Below are 21,734 nucleotides of genomic sequence, written 5' to 3' on the forward strand. Positions count from 1 at the left end.
AATGCTGGGATTACAAGCGTGCACCACCATGCCCAGCTTCTTATTTTATTTTTATTTTGAAACAGGGTCTCACTAAATTGCACAGAGTCTCATTAAGTTGCTGAGGCTGGCCATGAACCTGTTATTCTCCCCAGTACTAGGATTATAAATAAGTATGTGCCACCATGCCCTGCTCCCCCCCCCCTTTCTTTGGCAGTACTAGGGATGGAACCCAGGGGCATACTACCTCTGAGCTATACCCCCGGCTCTATCTTTTATTCTTTACTGAAACAGAGTCTCACTGAGTTGCACAGGGACTCACTAAGGCTGTCTGTGAACCGGGATCCTTGTGTTTCATCCTCCCAAATGCTGGGGTTACCAGTGTGCGCCACCACACCTGTCTCATCTGTCTCTTTCTATTACATTGTTTTTTAGTTGGCTTGATTTTGAGAACAGAAACAATTAAGGTCCCGAACTTTTATAATAAACAGATTCAAAGGAGTCAGTCCCCAAGAGTGTAGAGTCCCAACATTAAGCAGCTAATAGGATCATATCTGTGAAAGTATTTTCTATAAAGCTACACAAACAGAATGCTCCTTTGTATAATAAATAGCCCAGGGAATTGACTGCCTTTCAATATTTAGTATAAATCAAAATGCAAATAAGTCTCCCACTTCCTTTCAGTTGTGAACATTTTGAGCCTGATTATCACAAGAGATACATTTATCAAAATCAATGATTTAGTCACGTACTACGTATTTCTTTTCAGGGACCATAATATTTATTGAGTTTCATCTGATCCCATTAACTTGACATTGGATCTTGGTACCAGAATTAGCCATACCTCTCATTGCCTTTCCCTCAAGGAACAAGAAAGGCCTATCATTATTGATTGTGGTCGCAAGTGGACTGCTTCTTGTGTGACTTCTCTTTGGAAAGTTCGAAGTAATCAAGACAACTCAGCTCCCTTTGTAGGGAGACAATGGAGTCAGCAGAAAATGTTTCTCCTGGCAGCTCCTCCTTCCACTCCTGTTTCCTTTCTCCAGACAGGGTGTGGGTGTGAGGAAAAAATCCTCCAAACAAAAAAGACATTGCATTCGTCCCTCTGCCTTTGAACCTCGCCCTGGAAGAGCGGGACAGGGACAGGTGTGCCAGTAGAATGCAGATCGCAAAGTGGGTGTTTTCTGGTGGACTCTCCAAGTTATCTCTAAGTTATGGGGACATGACCTGTTCTTCTTTATTAAGATGTTTAAAGAAAGACAGCGATTCCTCCTCCCTGCCCAAATGGAAGTACTCTTACTGTTTTCGTGGATTATAAAAGTTGTACTCAGCCAGTGCAATGAATATAAACAATAATATAAAGTAGAATGTGAAGGGCCCTAATTAATGGCACTGTTATTCAAGAGGTGTGTGAGTGTGTGTGTGTGAGTGTGTGTGTGTGTGTGTGTGTGTGCGTGAACATAAACAGGATGCTACTTGGCATTCTGCCCTATAACCCGCCTTTCACTGACTACTTTGTAGACTTGTATATGTCAGTGTTTGTCCTCTATCTACAGCATTCTGTCTCTATTTTCACAAGTAAAAATTGTGTATATTTGTGGTACACACTATGTTTTGTGTAGTGACTAAATCAAGCTAATTCTTGTATGCATTACCTCTCATACTTGCCATGTATTTGTGATGAGAACACTGAAAATCTGCCCTTCTAACAGGTTCTAAGTATATAATATGCTGTTAACTACAGTTACCACAATGTACAATAGATCCCATGATCTCATTACTCTTGTTGGTCTCAAATGTTGTGTCCTTTGACTGTTTCCCTAGGCCTCCTCCTCCAGCCTCTGGTAACCACCATTTTACTTTGTTTCTGTGAGTTCAATTTTTTAGATCCCACAGATTCTATAGTTTGGACCAGGTATATCCCCTACAGGCCCATGTTTTAAAGGCTTAGTCCCCAGTGTGATTGCGTTGAGTGGAAGGTGATGGAATCTCTACGAGATGGGGCCTTGTGGGAGTCCGTAGATCCCTGGGGGAGTGCCCTTGATGGGGATTGTGGGGCCTCTGCACGTTCCTCCTTTGTATTCAGCCATACAGTTAGCAGGATTTCCTTTATTTTTAGGGCTAAATAGTATTCCTGAGTGTGTGTGTGTGTGTGTGTGTGTGTGTGTGTGTGTGTGTATTGAACCCAGGGGCATTCTACCTCTGAGCTAGATTTACAGCTTTTTTTTTTTTTTTGGTGGTACTGGGAATGGAGCCCTTCTACCTCAGGGCTACACTCCCAGACCTATTTTTTTTATGTTTTATTTGGAAACAGGGTCTCTTAAGCCAGCAAGGCTGGCTTCGAACCTGTGCAGTCCTCCTGTCTCCGCCTCCCAAGCGCGGGATTACAAGCATGCGCTACCACACCTGGCTATTATTTTGTTTTGAAACAAGGCCTCACTACAATGCTGAACCTGGCTTTGAACCCACAATTCTCCTGTCTCAGCCTCTCAAATACTGGGATTAAGATGTATACCACTATGCCCAGCTAATCAAAGATTTTTGAGTATTTACTTCCAGAAAAGTCATATGTATCTGTAAGTTGTATATGTATCCTGTTAATGCTGCTATACTGTCAAATATGTTCAAAAAGGAATAAAAAAAGAGTAAGAAAAAATGTAAATAGTTAACTGAGGCAGGCAACCAGTGCCCTCCCTTGGAAGCCACTGTTCTGAATGATAGTCTTGTCATAGATGTTATCTCTGAAGATTCTTCAGTGCTGAAACCTAACTGATATCCCTTTTGAAATAGTCATTCCAAGCCAGGTGTGGTGGTGGCGCATGCTTGTAATCCCAGCATTTGGGAGGCTGAGACAGGAGGATTGCGGTTTGTGGACAGCCTCAGCTACTTAGTGAGGCCCTTTGAAACTCAGAGAGACCCTGTTTCAAAATAAAAAATAAAAAAGAGGGCTGGCGGTAGCTCAGAGATAGAATGCCCTGTGTTTTATCTCCACTACTGCAAAAAAAAAAAAAAAAAAGTCAAGCTATTTTCATATGCCTTTGAATTCTACTTATTTCATGAAATATTCCTTTCTTGCTATCAGTAGATCCTGGACTGTTTGAACTTGTACTCATGTATTTTATTTATTTATTTATTTTGCAGTACGGGGGGTGGAACCCAGGGGCATTCTACCTCGGAGCTACATCTCAGACCTTTTTAAAATTTATTTATTCTTTATTTTGAAACAGGGTCTCATTGAGTTACAAAGGGCCTTACTAAGTAGCTGAGGATGGCCATGAACCTTGATCCTCCTGTCTCAGCCTCCCAAGTACCAGGATTACAAGCGTGCACCACCATGCCCGGTTCTACTCATGTATTCTTGTAGACACTTGTTACATTTATGCTGTGTGCCCAGGGCTGGGAAGTTGAACAAGTTAGGGTTCTTGCCCTCAGGTGGGATGGTCAGTGGCCTGATACAGAGTGTCATGGAGATGCCGCAGGCAGGCATACAAGAGAGGAACTGGGGGCAGGATGGAGGACAACGCTCATAAGTCCTCTTTGCTTGGTGATTATACAGTCTTCTCTCTTTCTCTCTCTCTTTCTCTTTTTTTTTTTTTTTTGTGGTACTAGGGATGGAACCCAGGGGCTTTCTACTCCCGGGCTATACTCCCATACCTATTTAATTTATTTTTTATTTATTCATTTATTGCAGTACTGGGGATGGAACCCAAGGACATTCATTCTACCTCCAAGCTACACCCCCAGCCTTATTTTTTATTCTTTATTTTGAAACAGAGTCTCACTGAATTGCAAAGGGGCTCACTAAGTAGTAGCTGAGGCTGACCGAGAACTGCAGTCCTTCCTCTCTCAGCCTCCCAAATGCTGGGATTACAAGCATGTGCCACCACACCTGTTTTATTTGGAAACAGGGTCTCACTAAGTTGCTGAGAGCCTTACTAAGCTGCTGAGGCTGAATTTGAACCTGCGCGATCCTCCTGTCTCAGCCTCCCAAGTACTGGGATTAAAAGCATCCACGAACATACTGGTTTAGTCTTCTCTTTTAAAGACAGAATGGAATCACAAGTTCTTTTTTCCATGGTACTTTTAATTTTTTTTTCTTTTTTTGTGGTACTGGGGATGGAACCCAGGGGCTTTCTATCTTCGGGCTATACTCCCAGACCTATTTTGTATTTTATTTGGAAACAGGGTCTCACTAAGTTGCTGAGAGCCTCACTAAGTAGCTGAGGCTGGCTTTGAACCTGTGCGATCCTCCTGTCTCAGCCTCCCAAGTGCAGGGATTACAAGCGTGCGCCACCACGCCCAGCTGGTACTTTTAATTTTTATTGTTTTTTTTTTGAAAATAAATAACCTAACCATTCAATTAAAACTGTTCAGCCAGTGTATATTCCCACACTATTTATGTTAAGCTGCCGCCCTTTTACTTAATGAGGCCCTCCACAACTTAGTGAGACCCTATTTCAAAATAAAGAATAAAAAATAGGGCTGGGGGTATAGCTTGGAGGTGTAATCCTCTGGCTTCTATCCCCAGTACCCCCCCCCCACACACACACACAATGCTGCCCTTTTTATTTCACTCTTAGAACTTAGGGCTAGAAGAACTGACTTTATATAGGACAGAAGTAAGGACACATGATTGGTTGCTCCTTCTGTCGGGAGGGCACGGAGTCATTCTTGAAAGGTGTGTGTTAATTCTTGCATTCATTTAACAAATATTTAAAAAATACTTCCTATGTGGAAAAGGTATACTTAGAAATCACTTTTCCTTGTGGGCTTTTAATTAGAGAATTTCAAAGGACATAATGGATATTACTACTTATATCAAATTTGGAAATGAAAAAACTGAAAAAACTGATCAGATGTTTTTTTATCCTTTTCTTTTAGGGCAAGTTAAAGTCTTCAGAGCTCTGTATACTTTTGAACCCAGAACTGTAAGTATTCATATTTTAACCTTAAAATTGACATAGAAACCTCTGTAGACACTGCCGCTGGCCTAACTACTCTGTTCTTTTCTTTTCTTTCCTTTTTTTTCTTTGGGGGAAGGTACTAGGGATAGAACGCGGGGATATTCTACCTGCACGCTATGTACCTTCAGCCCTGACGGTCTCTCTGAGTCGTTGAGGCAGGTCTTGAACCTATGATCTTCCTGTCTCAGCCTCCCCAGTACTAGGATTACAAGTGTGTGCCACCACACCCGGCTTTATTATCATAGTATCTATCATCCAACCATTTATTCATCCATACACCCTGGATTTAGTGAGCCCCTGTTCTGCACAAGATGTTGGTGCAGGCCTTGGGGACAGTGGAGCAACAGCAGGGCTGACTTAGGAGCTTGCCTCCCGGGGTACACAGACGAGGAGTCAGCAGGGCAAGAGGTGAATGGAGTGAAGAGTGCTGTCTTCAGTGCTGGCGTCCAGTGCTGGCCTTTCTCAAAAGGTGACCTTGAAGAGACCAGAGACAACCAAAGAAGCAGAGAACAGCGAACAAGGGCTTGATTAGATTGTGAAGGCTTAGAGGACTCCCTCTAGCCGAGGTGCGGAATGCCACCGAGGAGGCTGGAAGGTTTTGATGCAGCAGTATTTAAGAGTGAAGCAGGGAGTCCAGACCACCAGGAGGCCGAGGAGGAAGAGGCCAAGAAGGAAATACCGCTGCCTCATCTCTGGGAGCGGCCAGCTCACTGCCTGCTCCTTTCTGGGCCTGCCCCAGACCTGGCTGTTCCTGGAATCAGATACTGTCCTGGAAGTCGTCAGAACAAGCAGCTGAGGGCACTGATTTGCTGCCACCAGGCCAGGGCCTGTGTGCAAATCCCAAATCTGTTGTTTATATGCAGTACAGATTGACTCTCTGCCCTCGGTTCCCTGTTTGAAAATGGGAATACTGTTTGCCAGTCCACAGCAGGACCCCCCAGTGACCATGGGATGGGGCGCTGGTAAATGATTGCAGTCCCTGTAGTGCACGTGGGGTGAGCTCAGAGGAGCTCTCCCAGCACTTGGTAAACAAAGTGTCTCTGGAACTAGATACAAGAAGCTCCAGGGACACTCACCTGTGTTGGTGAGTGTGGCAGTGGGTGTGTGCTGGTTTGCATGTCCCAATCTCCTCTTCTATAGGGCCTCCAGTCATGTTAGAATGGGGCTTACCTAAAGGCCCCATTTGTTTATTTTTTTATTGGTGCATTGTGGTCATACTTCTAAATGGGGTACAGGATGGTATAGGCGTACATGCGCACATCATCATTTAGCCCTTCTCCCTTCCCACTCCATTCCCTTTCTTGTCCCACCTTCTCATGTTGCTTAGTGACTGACTTTGATAGGTTTGTGAATGCACGTCATGAACATTAGGGAATTTCCCTCTTCCCCCTCACCCTATTTGGTCATCTATGGTTTCTCTAAAGGCCACATTTTTAACTTAATTATTGTTGTTGTTGCTGTTGTTGTTGTTGTTGTTGTTGTTGTTCTTCTTCTTCTTCTTCTTCTTCTTCTTCTTCTTCTTCTTCTTCTTCTTCTTCTTCTTCTTCTTCTTCTTCTTCTTCTTCTTCTTCTTCTTCCTTCTCCTCCTTCTTTTTCCTCATAGCACTACTACTAGTAATAGTAGTAGTACTGTGGATGGAAAGTAGGAGCATTCTACCTCTGAACTATATCCTTAGCTCTTTTTTTAATTTACTTTTGAAGCAGTGTCTTACAAAGTTATTGAGTCTGGCTTTGAATCTGCCATCCTCTTATCTTAGCATATCAAGTACTAGGATTACAGATGTTTGCAACCATGCCCTGCTTACTTAATTATTTCTTTAAAGACCTTATCTCTGAATACAGCCACATCCTGAGGTTCTGGGGATTAGGATTTCAACATAAGGATATCTTTTTAGGGGGGCACAAGAGGCCATAAGAGATAGGGGAGCATGAGGTCCAAGCTGTCATCTTGAACTCCTGCTCAAGCGAGGGCTGCCGAGGGCTATGGCTCCATGTGTCGAGGGCTATGGCTCCGTGTCTCTGGTTGATCTTATCAGTTTTCCTTGGCTTCATGACCCCTGAGGAAGACTGGTTGGGAGGGTAGTTGTCAGCTGCCATCCAGGGCCACTCACGTGCTAAGTACACCATTCTCCGCTGCCTCCTAGACTCTGGGCTGGGACCTGCATTTGCTTGATTCTGAGACTTGAAGTGACTCGATTCTTTCTCCACTCTCTCCCAGCATCCTTACTTGGCATCACCCTCGTCCTTTCCCGCTGACCTCCAACCCCTTTGTTTCCTCCTGACCTCATGTCTTTACTCACTTTGGGCCTGTAGACTCCAGCTCCTCCATTCCACCTGCATTCTCTGCTAGACCGATGCTTCAGAATTGTGGGTTTGTTTCCACCACCTGCTTTACACCTTTATTTGACTAAAGATCTGGTCCTCTCTTGCCCACCCCCCTTCCCAGCCCCTCTGGGCTCTACTCCTTCCATCCAGGCAGGATTTGACTCAGTAGAACTCATGTCTGAGCCCTTCTGGACCATTGGCTTTGCCCCTTCAGCCTCACAGGAACTGCTGTCTCTTCCATCAGCTCTTCCCTCACCTCTCCTGCCAGCAGTAGGATGCCTCTTCCACCCCTTACCTCTGCACCTGGTATTGCTATCCCTTCACTGACATGCTGTCTAGGGGAGCAGAAGAACTCTGGGGTCAGCTCTCTCACCAGGTTTGAGGACCTGTCTTACCTCCTTAGCAGCTAAGTGTCCATATTAGTTAGCTTTTCAGCACTGTAACCAAAATACCTAACAAGAATAATTTAGAGGAAGAAAGGTTTATATGGTTCATGGTTTCAGAGGTTCCAGCCCATGGCTGGCCAAGGTAGAAATGTCAGGGAGACAGCATGGCAGAGGAAGCCGCTCAACTGGTGGCAGCGGGGAAACAGCGGGCACGGAGGATGAGAGGGTCAGGGACAGGGGCCCACGCCTCCTGCCATGCCCCTCCTCTGAATCTTGCTGCATCGTGGACCAGGTTTTTAATCCATGAGCTTTTGGGGGGATATTCTGGATGTAAATCATCACAGTGACCTTGAGAAAATCACCTGAGACTTTGTGTCAGTGTTCTTATCTAGAAAGTGAGAATGACCTCATAGGGTTTAGTAAAAATTAAGTAAGATTATATGTAAAGCTGCTAGTATTAATTAAGGAGTTGTTGTCTTGACGGTCTCAGGCTGTGATCAGTAATGTCCCCCCAAGCTCCTTTCTCTCCACATTCCTCCCTTTTCTTCCTCCCCTTCCTCCACATATCTGAGGGGTTGTGTCTGGTGGAACAGCAGCCCTCAGGTCCCACAGGCCTTCCTGACCGGTTTCATGCCTATGCTGTACTTGTTACTTTTTGAATATCACCTAAGAACTAGGCTCATTTACATTTGTTGCTAAGTGCGATTTCTCTTGGGCGATGCTGGGAGGTTGGTTTGATCTTTCTCCTCTGTGACCATTGGTTGTCTTTTCTGGAGGGACAGATGTACCAGGACACGTCCCAGCTGACCTGGGACCAGGCGAGAATAGAGAGCAGGTGCCGAGGACAGTTGCCAACATGTACACCACACGGGGAGGCCTAGGTTCTGATTTACCTCTGTCCACCCTCAGGAGATGCAACAGCAGGGCCTGGCCTGTCTTGGTGAGCCATGGAACGGGCAGAACATGAGGCAGTGTGGCCCCGTCCTCCCTGCCGGTCCTCGGCTCAGCTGTCTTGCACGAAGGCAGCACCGTCCTGGCATCACCCAGCCCTGTTTACTTCTTATTTCTTCCCCAATCCATAGTACAGTATGGTGTCCCACAGAGACCCTCCTCCCTGGCTGGATACACCAGGGTAAAACACACTGATGGGAGTCTGACATGTATCACATCGTTTTAACTTCTGAGTCTGGTTGTGAAATAGAGGTTGTGCCCATGCCCCAGCCCTGCATAGTGGGTCGTCAGGAGGACCAAATGAGTTCACATTTGCTCAGAAGTGCTGCTGCTGGTTTTGAAGGACTGTGTTTTGGGGGTGGAGGTGAGGAATGACATATTTTCCATGGCCACTAGCTTTTAAACTGGTCACGGCACCATGATGGCCACTAATGGCTGTGCATGATGCTTCTGTGTGCGAGAGAAAGTGCAGGGGGTGGTGGAGAGCAGGGACCCCACGACCTGTCATAATTCAAGTTCGGGCTCAACTAGGTACCCACTTTGTGACCGCAAGCTTCTCATCTCCAGCGTGGCTGTAAGAATGGCATCACTTTGTAGTACTGCTGATGAGGCATCAGTTAGTTAATATTTGTCAGTGAGCAGACCACATAATAACTACTAAAAAATGTTAAACAGAACATTTGTAAAGAATTTGTTTTCCTTTTCATTAATTCTGGGAGCTTTAGGTTGTCAAATCTGGAAAACTTCAGAAGTATATCACAGTTTTTCTAAACATCCCATTAAATCTATATATTCTCATAAACCAACAAATTAATGCCTTGGGAATCATATGTTTCCAAGAATACATGGAAGAGGAATGGGATTCTTTTGCCAACTTTGATCTCATCGCTGTACCATCCAGCAGCTTACTGCTGTGGCGCCTTGTGGTTCTTCAAGGACAGAGGACAGAGGAATGTGGTTAAGGACCAGAGGACAGGCCAGAGATGGAGACGAGCATTGTATCACTGTTCTCCCACTTCTGTTCCCTGAAGATGATGCTAAGAATTTAAAAGTAGGTCCTCATCGAACAGTTGACGTCAAGGATCCTGCTGATGGTTTCTTAATGGAAACTCTGAATATTGTAGGTGAACTCTGATTTGAAAATCATGAAATTGCCTAGTTGTCTGTACTGCCCCCAACTGTCTGAAGAATTTGGAAGACCATCTTTTTAGGTTGGGAAAAATTACCCCTCATTGCTTTACAGGAAGATATTTTTACAGGCAGTGTAAATCTTGGAGCTATTGATTGAAATACACTAAACTATCCACTGTCATTTCTCAGGATAAAATACCATAGCAAGATCTTTTTCTTCCCAACTGAAATTGACCGCCAGTTGTCGCCTTCATGGAAAAACATGCCTGACCTAGCAGGTGCCTTGTGGCAGACACCACTACCGAGCAGCAGCTATCCGTTGAAAAACCCAAGCAGCGCGGGGAAGTCTTGAAATGACTGCATGGAGCAGTTGAGACTTTCCAGCGATGCCCTTGACTAAACCACGGCTGGCAGGATGACTTCAAAGACAGGAAGAATATTAACTGGTCTTAACATTATAACTTTTTAAAAACTGAGATAAAATTCACATAACATCAATGAACCATCTTATAATTCGGTGTGGTTTAGTAGACTTGCAGTGTTGTGCAACCACTACCTCTAGATCCAAAGTGTTTTCATCACCCCAAAACAATGCCCTGCACCTACTGAGTTAGGTACTCCATTCCCTTGACTTTGTTACTTATTTCATGAGAAAGACTACTTAGCTGGGCTGGTGTACATGCCAGTAGTCCCCGCAGAGGCCTAGACAGGAGGCTTGCAGGCTCAAGGACAGGCTCAGCAAGTAGTGAGACTCTCATCAACCTAACAAGACTCTGTTTCAAAATAAAACTAAAAAAAAATAGGACTGGAGGTATAGCTAGGATGTAGAATGCCTCTGGGTAAAAAAAAAAAAAAATTAATTGCAGGAATTTGTGTGTACATGCATGTGTATTGTGTGTGTGTGAGTATGTGCGTGCACACACGTTGGTTCTTTTTTCACTATTTGGCACTTTTTTTGTAATGTTTATTTAAAGGGTGAGTGGTCTTATTAAAAGTGGAAATTTAGGCAAATTTGATAACTCTTTAATGTCTCTGCGGGCACTGAAAAATAAAGCTTTATTATAAGACATAAGTGTAGTCAAGCATAGTAGTGTACGCTTGTAATCCTAGCATAGGCTGAGACAGAAGGATCACAGGTTTGAGGCCAGCCTCAGCAACTTAGCCAAATCCTCAGCAACCTAGCAAGACCCTGTTTAAAAAAAATTTTAAAAATGGTTGAGGGTTGTAGCTCAGAGGTGGAATGCTCTTGGGTTCAATCCTCAGTACTAAAATAAAAAAAAAAAAAGAGGAGGAGAAAGAGGAGGAGGAGGAGGAGGAGGAGGAGGAGGAGAAGGAGGAGGAGGAGAAGAAGGTGGGCAAGTATAGCACAAGAATGGCCCAGGACAGTTCTGAGTTGGCAAAGGTCACTTCAAGGCATTGAACTCTTAAGCTCTGGGCAAAGTCATCCCAGAAAAAAGCTGCAGGTCACATATATCCCGTTTTTATTTTATACTATTGCATTCCCTTCATTCTCCCCTCCCATGCCTTAGTGCCTTGTAAAGGAGCAAGAGTCAGATTCTGTCAGAACTGCTCCTGAAAGTGCCTTTCTGTCCTGGGGGAAGGCCACCGTGGCCAGCTGAAATGCTGTCGTAGTGACTGGCTCCTCTTTCCATCCTCCCGGGGCGGATCCAGTTTGCCGCAAATCCTAAAGGAAATGGTTTATTTCCTTAATCACTTTCTAGTATTGGTAGTAATATCAGTCATCCATCATCAAAACAAAGGTCTTTAATTTCTTCTCTCCTATGTATTTATTTCTTTTTTTTTTTTTGTTTTTTTTGTTTTTAACTTTTTTTTTCTTTTTTTTTATTGGTGCACTGTATTCATACATCATAGTAGGATACATACTTTTGCAGACATACATGCACACTTTTCCCAGTCAGCCCCCACCCAATCCCCACCCCATTCTCTCCCTATCCCTCCCTCCCATGCTTGGCTTAGTAGTTGACATCTAGTATTATGGCAATTTATCTAAAATTAAAAATGATAATCTCACATAACAGTTTCATTTGTCTGATAACAAGCTTTTGATGACTTAAAGATAACATTTCAATATTTCTTTTTGCTTTCTTTCTTACCAGAGAATATTTTTTTCTATTTTTTAGGTGAAACTATCATATATTTATGTATTTATTTTTCATAAAAAAATCTATCCTAATATGGAATATGGAGTCTCAGTACCCAAAACGATCTTGAAAAAGAACAAAGCTAGAAGATATATATTTTCTGATTTCAAACCATATAAAGCTACAATAATTGAAACAGTGTAGTACTATTCTAAAGGCAGGTATATAAACCATTGGAGTTAAATAAAAGCCTAGAGCTAAATTCTTCCCTATATTGTCAAGTTATTTTTGACAAGGTTTCCGCGAACATTTCGTGGTGGAAATGATAATCTTTTAACTAAATATTGTTAAAAAATAATAATTACATGGAAAAGAATAAAATTGGACCCTTACCTAATCCCATATACAAATATTAACTCAAAATAGATAATAGACCTAAATATAAATCTTAAGACTATAAACTTTTAGGAGAAAATCTGGGTCATAAAACCTCACAACATTGAAATTGGCAGTGATTTCTTGGTTATGATTTCAATGGCACAGGCAACAGAGGAGTATACAGACTCCCTAAAAAAAAAATTGTATATCCAAAGACAATATAAACAGAGTTAACAGTTACTAATAGAATGGGATAAAATATTTCCAATTGCTATATCTGAAGGTATATTAATATTCCAACTAGAAATCCTAAAAATTAACAACAATAAAGGCAAACAATACCATTTAGAGATAGGTAAAAGACTAACATAAATAATGAATCTCGACAGATAACCAATCTTAGTTGTCTGTTGGATGGAAACTCTTGTTTCTCTGGTTCTGGTGTGTGTTACCTATTTCTTCTTTGTAGTTAATCTCTTTGAGTATTTTCTCTAGTGCTGGTTTTGAAGACATAAATTCCTTCAGTTTCTGTTTGTCATGGAAGCTTCTTATTTTTCCATCTAATTTGATAGAAAGTTTTGCTGGGTAGGAAATTTTTGGCTGGAAGTTGTTTTCTTTCAGAGTTTGGAATATGTTACTCCAAGCCCTTCTGGCTCTCATAACTTGGTTTGGGAAGTCTGGAGTGATTCTAATTGGTTTGCCTCTGAATGTCACTTGGCCCTTTGTTTTTGTTGCCTTTAAGATTCTCTGCTTGGCTTCCACATTGGTCATTTTGACAATTATGTGGCGTGGGAATCCTCTTCTCCGATCCTGTCTAAAGGGAGTTCTATAAGTTTCCTGGACCTTTGTATCAACCTCTTGCTCTATGCTTGGAAAATTTTCTGCTATTACTTCTTTGAAGAGATTGTTGATCCCTTTGGTTTCACTTTCTTTTCCCTCCTCTATTCCAATTATTCTTAGGTTAGCTCTCTTAAAATGGGCCCATATTTCTTCAATGTCAGATTCCTGCTGTCGGATATTTTTTTCTAGATTAGAAACTATGAGTTCATTTTTGGATTGCTCATCTTCTAAGAGCGAGATTCTGTTCTCCATGTGTTCTAATCGGTTGTTTGTGCTTTGAATTGAGGCCTTTACTTCATTAATTGCATCCTTTATCTCTTTTTGGCTCTCTCTGAGTTCTTTTTGAAGCACCTCTATTATTTCTACAGTTATTTTCCTGATTTGATCTTCTAGAAATCTCTGATTTTCTGTTTTATCGGGTTCTGATGTTGTGGGGTTGTGGGCATTAATTGCTCCAGTATTATTCCTCTTTCCCATGATTTCCGATGTTTGTGCCTTCTCTGGGTTCTTCCCTTGGGTCACTATGACTTCCCTTAAGGTGTTCTGGATCTCGAGTCAGTAGTATCTCGGACCCCACTACTCCTTTACTGGGTTGTATCACAGAGTCTCCGACCCAGAGAGTCGATAGAGGCTGCTTTAGACTGTGGGGGGTGCCAGGTTGCACGTTCTCCTATGGTGTGATATCTCTGCCACCGCCACTCCCCCACTGGGTCAAGTCCCAGGGAGTACAGTACTGGGATTTCTCCTCTGTGGCCCGCAATTTGACTCACTGTTCTTGAGTACGCAGATGTAGCTGTACTGGCCTCGCTGAATTCGCTGCTGCTGCCGCTGGTGACAATATGGCGCCGCTGCTACGCCCTCGGCTATGGGGCTGGCGTTTTTCTTCTTGATTTTGATTTCTACTCTGAATCCCTGCAGCGTGTGCTGAGCTTGGCCACTGGGAGCTTTAGATGCTCTCTGCGCGGAGAAATCCCGCCTGGCTGTTCCGCAGTGGCTCACCTCGGCTTGCTGTAGCCGTCCCGTGAATTCGCCGGTGCCTCCGGCAGTATGGCGCTGCTGCCGCGTCCTCGGGCGCGAGGCCGGTGTATCTCCTCTGTGGCTCTGTTCTCAGTCCGCTTTCTCTCTGGAGCCTGGTGATTTTTTGTTTCACTGGTGATGGTGTTTTCTGGCTATGAAAGGCGCTGATTTTGTGGTAATGAAGATTTGTTGTTAGCGGGGCTCTTAAGCCCTGCTTTTCTCGGTCGCCATCTTCCCGGAAGTCCTCGTATTTATTTCAAATAAAGTTAAAGTACATGCCATTGACTCTCCTAGGAAATTTAACTGATTTTGTGTAGCTTGTGCTGTAAGTCTGGTCTTCGTAAATCAAACTGTAAGTGCAGCAAAAGGCTTTAGAAAGTTGCCCTTTAAAGGAATTTAGCCATTTTGGATGGGGTATCATTAACTTTAATTGACTAATTTTTATTTAAAATTAATATATTGTGATTGGCTTAAAGCATGATATAGTTGATGCAGTCTTTTTTTTTTTTTAATTTTTGCGGTACCTGAAATGGAACCAAGGCATATCCTACCTCTGTGCAACACTCCCAATCCTATTTTTTATTCTTTATTTTGAAAGAGAGTTTCACTGAGTTGCAAACGGCCTAAGTTGTAGCTGAGGCTGTCATCGAACCGCGATCGTCTCAGCCTCCCAAATGCTGGGATTACAGACATGCGCCACCACACCTGGCTCCAGTCTTGATTTATATTCATGGGGAAATAGTTACAATAATATAATACAGATAAGCTTGGAAATGAAATAAATTACAACTTCAGATTCACATTTATGTCTGTGGAGATGATGTAAATAAATGGAAAAATGAATGGATAAAATAATTTATCTCACTGGTATAATTTTAATTTATATAGAATACTAACTATAATCAGAAATAGCAGAACCTTTTTTTTGCAGTACTGGGGATGGAACCCAGGGGCATTATACTTCTGAGCTACACCCCTAGCCCTAGTTTTTAGTCTTTTATTTTTGAAAAAGGGTCTCACTGAGTTGTGAAGGGCCTCGCCAAGTAGCTGAGGCTGTCTGCAAACCACTATCCCAATATCCTTCAGTCTCACTGGGATTGCAAGTGTGCGCCACCATGCCCGGCTAGAACCTTTTTTTTTTTTTTTTTTTTGTGGCTTTGGGGATGGAACCCAGGGCCATTCGACCTCCGAACTACACCCCTGCCCTATATTTTATTCTTTATTTTGAAACCGGTTCTCACTAAGTTGCTGAGAGCCTCACTAAGTAGCTGAGGCTGTTCGCAAACTGTGATCCTCTGGTCTCAGCCTCCCCAATGCTGGGATTACAAGCGTGCGCCACCACGCCCGGCTCCAGCTAGAACATTTTTTAAAAAGGTATTTTTCCACTAGTGTTATCAAAGTAATAAATGATTATGATAGAAAACATGAATAATTTTCTATGCATATTTTATGCATAATTGTGATCTAACGCTATGTGAAATCTTGTGCCCTGCATTTTTCACCCAGCTTGATGACATTGTCTCCCAGTTTCTGAAATTCACTCTTAATAGACATTGTCCTATTTATTCAGAAATTAATAGCATTATCTATTGATGGGAAGAAGGTGTTCAGTTAAGGTATTAGCTTTACTTATCGAGTTTTGGGGCGCTTGGCTGGTACAGGCCAGAGCATGCATATATATATATATATATATATATACATATATATATATATATATATACACACACATATACATACATACATATATATATACACACATATATACACATATATATATACATACATACATATATATACACATATATATATATACACACACACACATAGAGATAGAGATAATATATATAGAGAGATATATATAGAGAGAAATTATATATATGTGTGTGTGTGTCTGTATATATATATATATATATATATATATATATATATATATATAGTGAGAGAGAGAGAGAGAGAGAGAGAGAGAGAGACTATGTAATTAGCTACCCCTAAGAGCCTCATATAGTCTCTGTGCTAGCTGATGGCTTTATATCTTTTAGAATTTTAGCCTTCTTAATGGTTGAGTTATACAGTAATTATTCTTTCTTTTTTTTTTTTTGGTGGTACTGGGGTTCCTGGAAACCCTTCTATCTCTGGGCTACACTCCCAGACCTATTTTACACTTTTTATTTGGAAGCAGGGTCTCCTAAGCCAGCGCAGCTAGCTTCGAACCTGCGCAATCCTCCTGTCTCCGCCTCCCAAGCACGGGGATTACAAGCGTGCACCACTGTGCCCGGCCAGTAATTACTCTTATGCACAACAAATTTATTTTCTCTGAACATGAATAGATAAGATATGGTTTTCTTAAAATAGCAGATGTTAATATTTTTCATGGTTTTTAATTCTAGACATTTATCCTTTTATAACACGAAATATACATTATCTTTTGAAATTTATGTAAGGAAGAAGTTTTATAATATTCTATGGATATAAAGATGCCTTGGTTAGATTGTGGAAGAGTATTAATTGTGTGTGAAGAACCTTAATTGGTTGTATATACAAATAACTCTTGGAAGTTCATCATAAGAAAAAGTTTCTATTCATGTGTTATTTTGCCAGTATTTTGTTGTGTGGTTTATATACTTATTTAAATATATAAAAACAAAACACAGCTGGGTGTGGTGGCACACACTTGTACTCCCAGTACTTGGGGGGCTGAAACAGGAGAATAGCAGTTTTCCAGCCTGTCTGAGCTACTTTTGAGACACTGTTTTAAAATAAAAAATAAAAGATAGGTCTGAGGGTATAGCTCTCATGTAGAATGCCCCTGGGTTCAATCCCTGGTACTGCAAAAGGAAAAAAAAAATTCCAAATAAAACAACAACGAAAACAAAACCCCACACATTGTGTGTAAGGATACTTTGGGATTTGAGATCATATAATTAAATCATTATATTCTAATTTGCAAAAAAAAAATGTCTTATGGAGTCAAACTTTTTCTTTTTCTTTTAGCCAGATGAATTATACTTTGAGGAGGGCGATATTATCTACATTACTGACATGGTAAGCCCAGCTAACATTTTATAATACTACGTGTGTACTAAATATATACAACAAAACACTTTTATGTAGCCATAACATTGTAAATTATTTAAATGTGTATATATATACAGAAATACCTCCATAAGTCCAATAAATTGTAGCACAATATGTAGTAGTGTAAGAGTGAAAGTAGCCATTATGTTCATTATTAGGAAAAAGTTAGATAGACTTTGATATATTCACAAGTGGAATACTATGCAGCTGTATGAAGGAGGGAAGAATATTTTAAAATGTTATTATTAAAGTGAAAAACAACTAGGTGAGCAAATGCATATGTTATGCCTTCATTAAAAAAGAGTAAGAAAAATACACATATCTCTATTTTCTTCAAATTAAAATAAAAAAATGAAAGGGTGAGTCATAAAATAAAATCTAAAAATTAGTTTCCTCTATGGAGGAAGGGAAGATAGGGTAGAAGGATTGTAGAAGAAAGACATTAAGAAAATTGTACTTTGTTTTGAAGAATGACTTTAAAACCATGTAAAATTTTACACAGTTATGAAATTAAATAGTAAAAAGCAACCCCCCAAATTAAAAGCAGCCTGAATCACATGACCTCATTTTACCCTGGTAACTGGCATAACTACACAGAGGGAGTACTGCACGTGATTTAAAACTTACCAGTTTGCCCGAACATTCTTAGTAGGATATATACGAAGGAGAAAAAGAAATGTCATGAAAAGTAAGGATGTAATTGGAGAGAGTATTGATACTGCTAATTCTGAGATTGTCGCAGGTGTGTTGTGGTTGAGAGAAATGAGTCACTAGGTCAGTGATGTTGATCGCTGGTTTCTCAGCATGTGAGAAAGATACACAGATATAAGATCTGTGAGGTTAAGTAGACTCAATAATCTTTTATTTGAACTGGAAATACATGACATTTATTTAAAACAAAACAAAAATATTCCCCCAAAGCTGTGTTTTTTTGAAAGGGACTAGAAAAAATGATCAAGCCAATAATAATAACATGTTATTTTCCATTAAAAGGAACAAGAGTCCTTTGAGGAGAGTACCAGATCAGAGGCAGAATAGACACAAAATAAACCCAGAACACCTTGATACTAGGAAGCAAAAGGCTCCCAAAGACGTGTTCACGTCGGGAGGACCCTTGAACACCAGTGAAAGCAACCCCAAAGGATTGAAATACATTTACTGTGTTTAAATATATGAGTTCCTAATATTACTTCAAACGAACAGCATTGGTCAGTGTGAGAGAATTATAGGGAACCAAGTTTTTATTCTGACAACTGTAATATAAAGGGGAAAGAATCAGCCTTTAGTTTGCTCTTCCTCTGTGAATTTTATCTTGGAAAAGTTTCTCCTTTGAAAGAATATGCTGCTTATTTAAATGAACAAGTGATAGAATGTACCATTTCGCAATCTCTGTGAACTCATGGATCCAAACTGCGATCGTTAATGGCAACTAACATTACAGAAACAGAGACGAGCATACGTTATATGTTTTCTGACTGAACAAGTCAATACTACCCTGTGAAATAGCCTTGCCAAAAAACTGAAGCTGAATCTAAATGAAGCCTCCAGAGCTTACTACTGATTTACAGGCAATATGGGACCAGAGGAATGAGTTTACTGATAACTCAGGTGGGCAACAGGCACAATCCAGGATGTCTGAAATTCTATGGAATTTCAAATGAATTAGTTTCTTCAACAAATATATTGCAAGAGGTTAAAGAAAAGATAGAAGGGGAACTTCTAGATTAAGAAGAGATAAAAGGGCAAATCAGTCATATTGTATGTAAATATTTGGAGTCCCAAAATACAGGGCAACTAGGAAATTTGGGTATCAATTTAGATATTTGATGATAATAAATAATTACTGTTGAAAAAATTTTAAGCTGTGATAATGGTTTTGCAGTTGTCTTTGAAAAGTGCTCATCTCTCAGAGATACATATTGAAATATTTATAGATGAAATAATATATCTAGAATCTTTCCAATATAATTTTAAAGGGGAGGAAGACTGGATGGGGGTATATGTGAAACAATATTACTGGTGAGGAAATGATTTATGCAATTAAGAAATGGCATATTATATTGTTTTGTTTTTCTACTTTTGTAAGGGTTGTACTTTTCTGTAATAAAAAGTTACCTAAGGGATAGGGACTTTTCTTAATAGAAGCATATTTGCCTAGAAAGCATACGGCCCCGAGTTCTATACCCAGTTACTGCCAAAGGAAAAAAAGTCACCCCAAAATGAAAATAAAATAATCTTAGACCCCCCCAAAATGTAAGCATTTCAAAGAATATTAAACTCGGGTGGGGGAATCCTTAACAAATGTAATTCCCCCCTTCTTTTTCATATCATCTCTTATCTGTTTGATAGTTGTGGCTCTGTGATGTAAGACTGGTTTATTTGCAATTTTGTGATAAGGGAAATGGACTTCCACAGTGAGGTCAGGTGGACAAGGCTGATGGACAAGTTCCACCTGCAAACCAAGTAGGTTTCAAATGATTCAATGCAAAGCATATTGGCTGCCATTCAATTAACTCTTCTTTCACCAGAGTGATACCAATTGGTGGAAAGGAACCTGCAAAGGCAGGACTGGGCTAATTCCAAGCAACTATGGTAAGTGTTTCCAGAGAGCTTTACCCATACTATATTCCTTCTTACTTACCTGGTTCTGGGGGCCTTTCTGCCTTGTGGCTGTGGCTGAGAAATTGATGGAATCCTTGCCAGCCTAGGACATTTCGCACTTTAAGAACCTCTTTGTTAGTAAAATGGTCATGAACACTAGATGTGCTAGGGCCTGATTTCCTGGCTTAAGAGAACACATTGTATCATTCTTGAAAAAACCCAAAGTTACCATGGAAACAGTGGCTTTTAAAAACATGGTTTTACTTTATTCAGCTCTTATTACAATTCTTTTCATGCTGTTAAACTAGATCTCAAAAATTGTTTCTTGGACTAGCCCTTTCATTTGTGATGAAGACCACCTGAAGCCTGTATTAATTCATGTTTGGGGCAGTGGTGTTTGTTAAATACTTACTGTGGAAGCTTGAGGAGCTCTAGCACACGGTTCCTTCCCTGAAGCTGCTTTAGGAGGAATAGGGTCAGAACAAACCAAAATGCTAAAGTAGACATCAGTCAAGACCAAAGAGCGTAGGACTGGGAAACAAGATCTTGGATTTTAATCTTTTTCTTCCACTTCTTAGTAACAGGGCATCTTAGGTAAGACATCTAACTGCTGTGTCTGGGAATCACTTTTCCCATCTGTATGATGAAAGGGTTGGCTTTAGCTCACTTCTAAAATCCCTTTCCACTGGGCATTATGTGTCTCCTTAGTCTGATAGAGCTGGCAACAGGTGCCAGTTGCAGGTGCTGGACTTAGAAAACGTCAAGGGTGGTCCCTTCATAACCCTGGGGCCATAGAGTGAGGCTAAGGCTGGAGCCTGGCACAGGGCCCTGCTTGCCCTGGTGGAAGGTGGTACTGTGTTTTGCCTAAGAATGAACAGACAGACAGAAGCCACTTTAAACACTTCTACTCTCCTCTCAGCCTTTGCAGTGCTGAATGTACCTCTACTTTGCACTCTGTTTCCAGGCTTGGTCACAGACACTGAGGGTGGAAACTGTGCTGCTGCTGCCTGGAATCCTGGCAGGCAAAGGAGTGTCCTGTTCTGCCCTTTAATTTTGTGAGCGGCTGGTTCAGAAACCATAGCCTTCCTTTGGGCACTCCTTGTTCTGGGTACACAGTGAACACACCTTCCTAATAGTCTGTTGATTGTCCTTTCTGAATCCAGGAAGCAAAATATTTCCCCAGCCTCTGCTACTTGAACACACACAAGGGGTCAGAAATGTCTTCAGGCATCTTCAAAGGAGGGTATCTTACAAAACATAAAGATGGACCTCAAATGCTTTCTTTAGCATTTTTATAACTGTTTATTAAATACTTGAGTAAATTGGTATTTGGGTCAGGATTCTGTTTGGTTTCATTTAAATTTCCACTTAATAGCTCTGTTTGCTTTTGTTTATACTTTCAGTTAATTGCTGTGTTATTGTCTTCTTGCTTGGCTTGGTTTCATTCGACACATAATTCAGCTTCTCTGAAAGCAGGCAGCGTCAGTTTGATTTTGTTATTTTTTTGATCTATATTAAGTGCAGGAAGCTGTCTTGTCCAGGGCTCCAGCGCCCATGAAGCTGGGGGCCGTGGGGCACGTGGCTTTTGCTATTCATTTGGGCACTCTCAACAGTGCTTCCACTTTTTATTTTCAATCCAGTGGCGGAGCAGGCAGAATCCATTGACAATCCACTGCATGAAGCTGCAAAAAGAGGTAGGTGTGATTCTTTCTGATTGAGAGGTAGTAAAATGCAAATTTTAATTATGCAGTCTGATGAGTTTTGACCAATGATTCACTCATGAAACCAAGACCTGGATGAAGATATAGAATGTTTGTATCAGCCTAGAATGTTCCCTGTGTCCTTTCTCAGTTAAATCTCTGCCTCCTCCAGGGTGACTGCTGACTGCTATCACCCTTGAAGAGGAACTGGTGATTTTAATTTTAAAGTGGCCATCAGTCTTCACTTTTGTGTGCTTTCCTATGCTCCCCTGTGGGAATTAGGCA

General features: G+C 41.2%; 1 protein-coding gene across 1 annotated transcript in view; it reads left to right on the forward strand.

The window, feature by feature from the left end:
* OSTF1 (osteoclast stimulating factor 1) overlaps window positions 1-21,734 on the forward strand; it is a gene marked incomplete at both ends in the record, with an annotated part of 56,570 nt that overhangs the window by 19,138 nt on the left and 15,698 nt on the right. Inside the window, 4 exons of the mRNA XM_080708388.1 lie at window positions 4,861-4,907; window positions 17,065-17,115; window positions 19,677-19,740; window positions 21,390-21,443. Coding sequence (XP_080564514.1) covers window positions 4,861-4,907; window positions 17,065-17,115; window positions 19,677-19,740; window positions 21,390-21,443 — 216 coding nt within the window. The remainder of the gene's footprint in view (window positions 1-4,860; window positions 4,908-17,064; window positions 17,116-19,676; window positions 19,741-21,389; window positions 21,444-21,734) is intronic.

The sequence above is a fragment of the Muscardinus avellanarius genome (assembly GCF_963383645.1).
Source record: "Muscardinus avellanarius genome assembly, chromosome: 13".
In the NCBI taxonomy this organism is placed as follows: Eukaryota; Metazoa; Chordata; class Mammalia; order Rodentia; family Gliridae; genus Muscardinus; species Muscardinus avellanarius.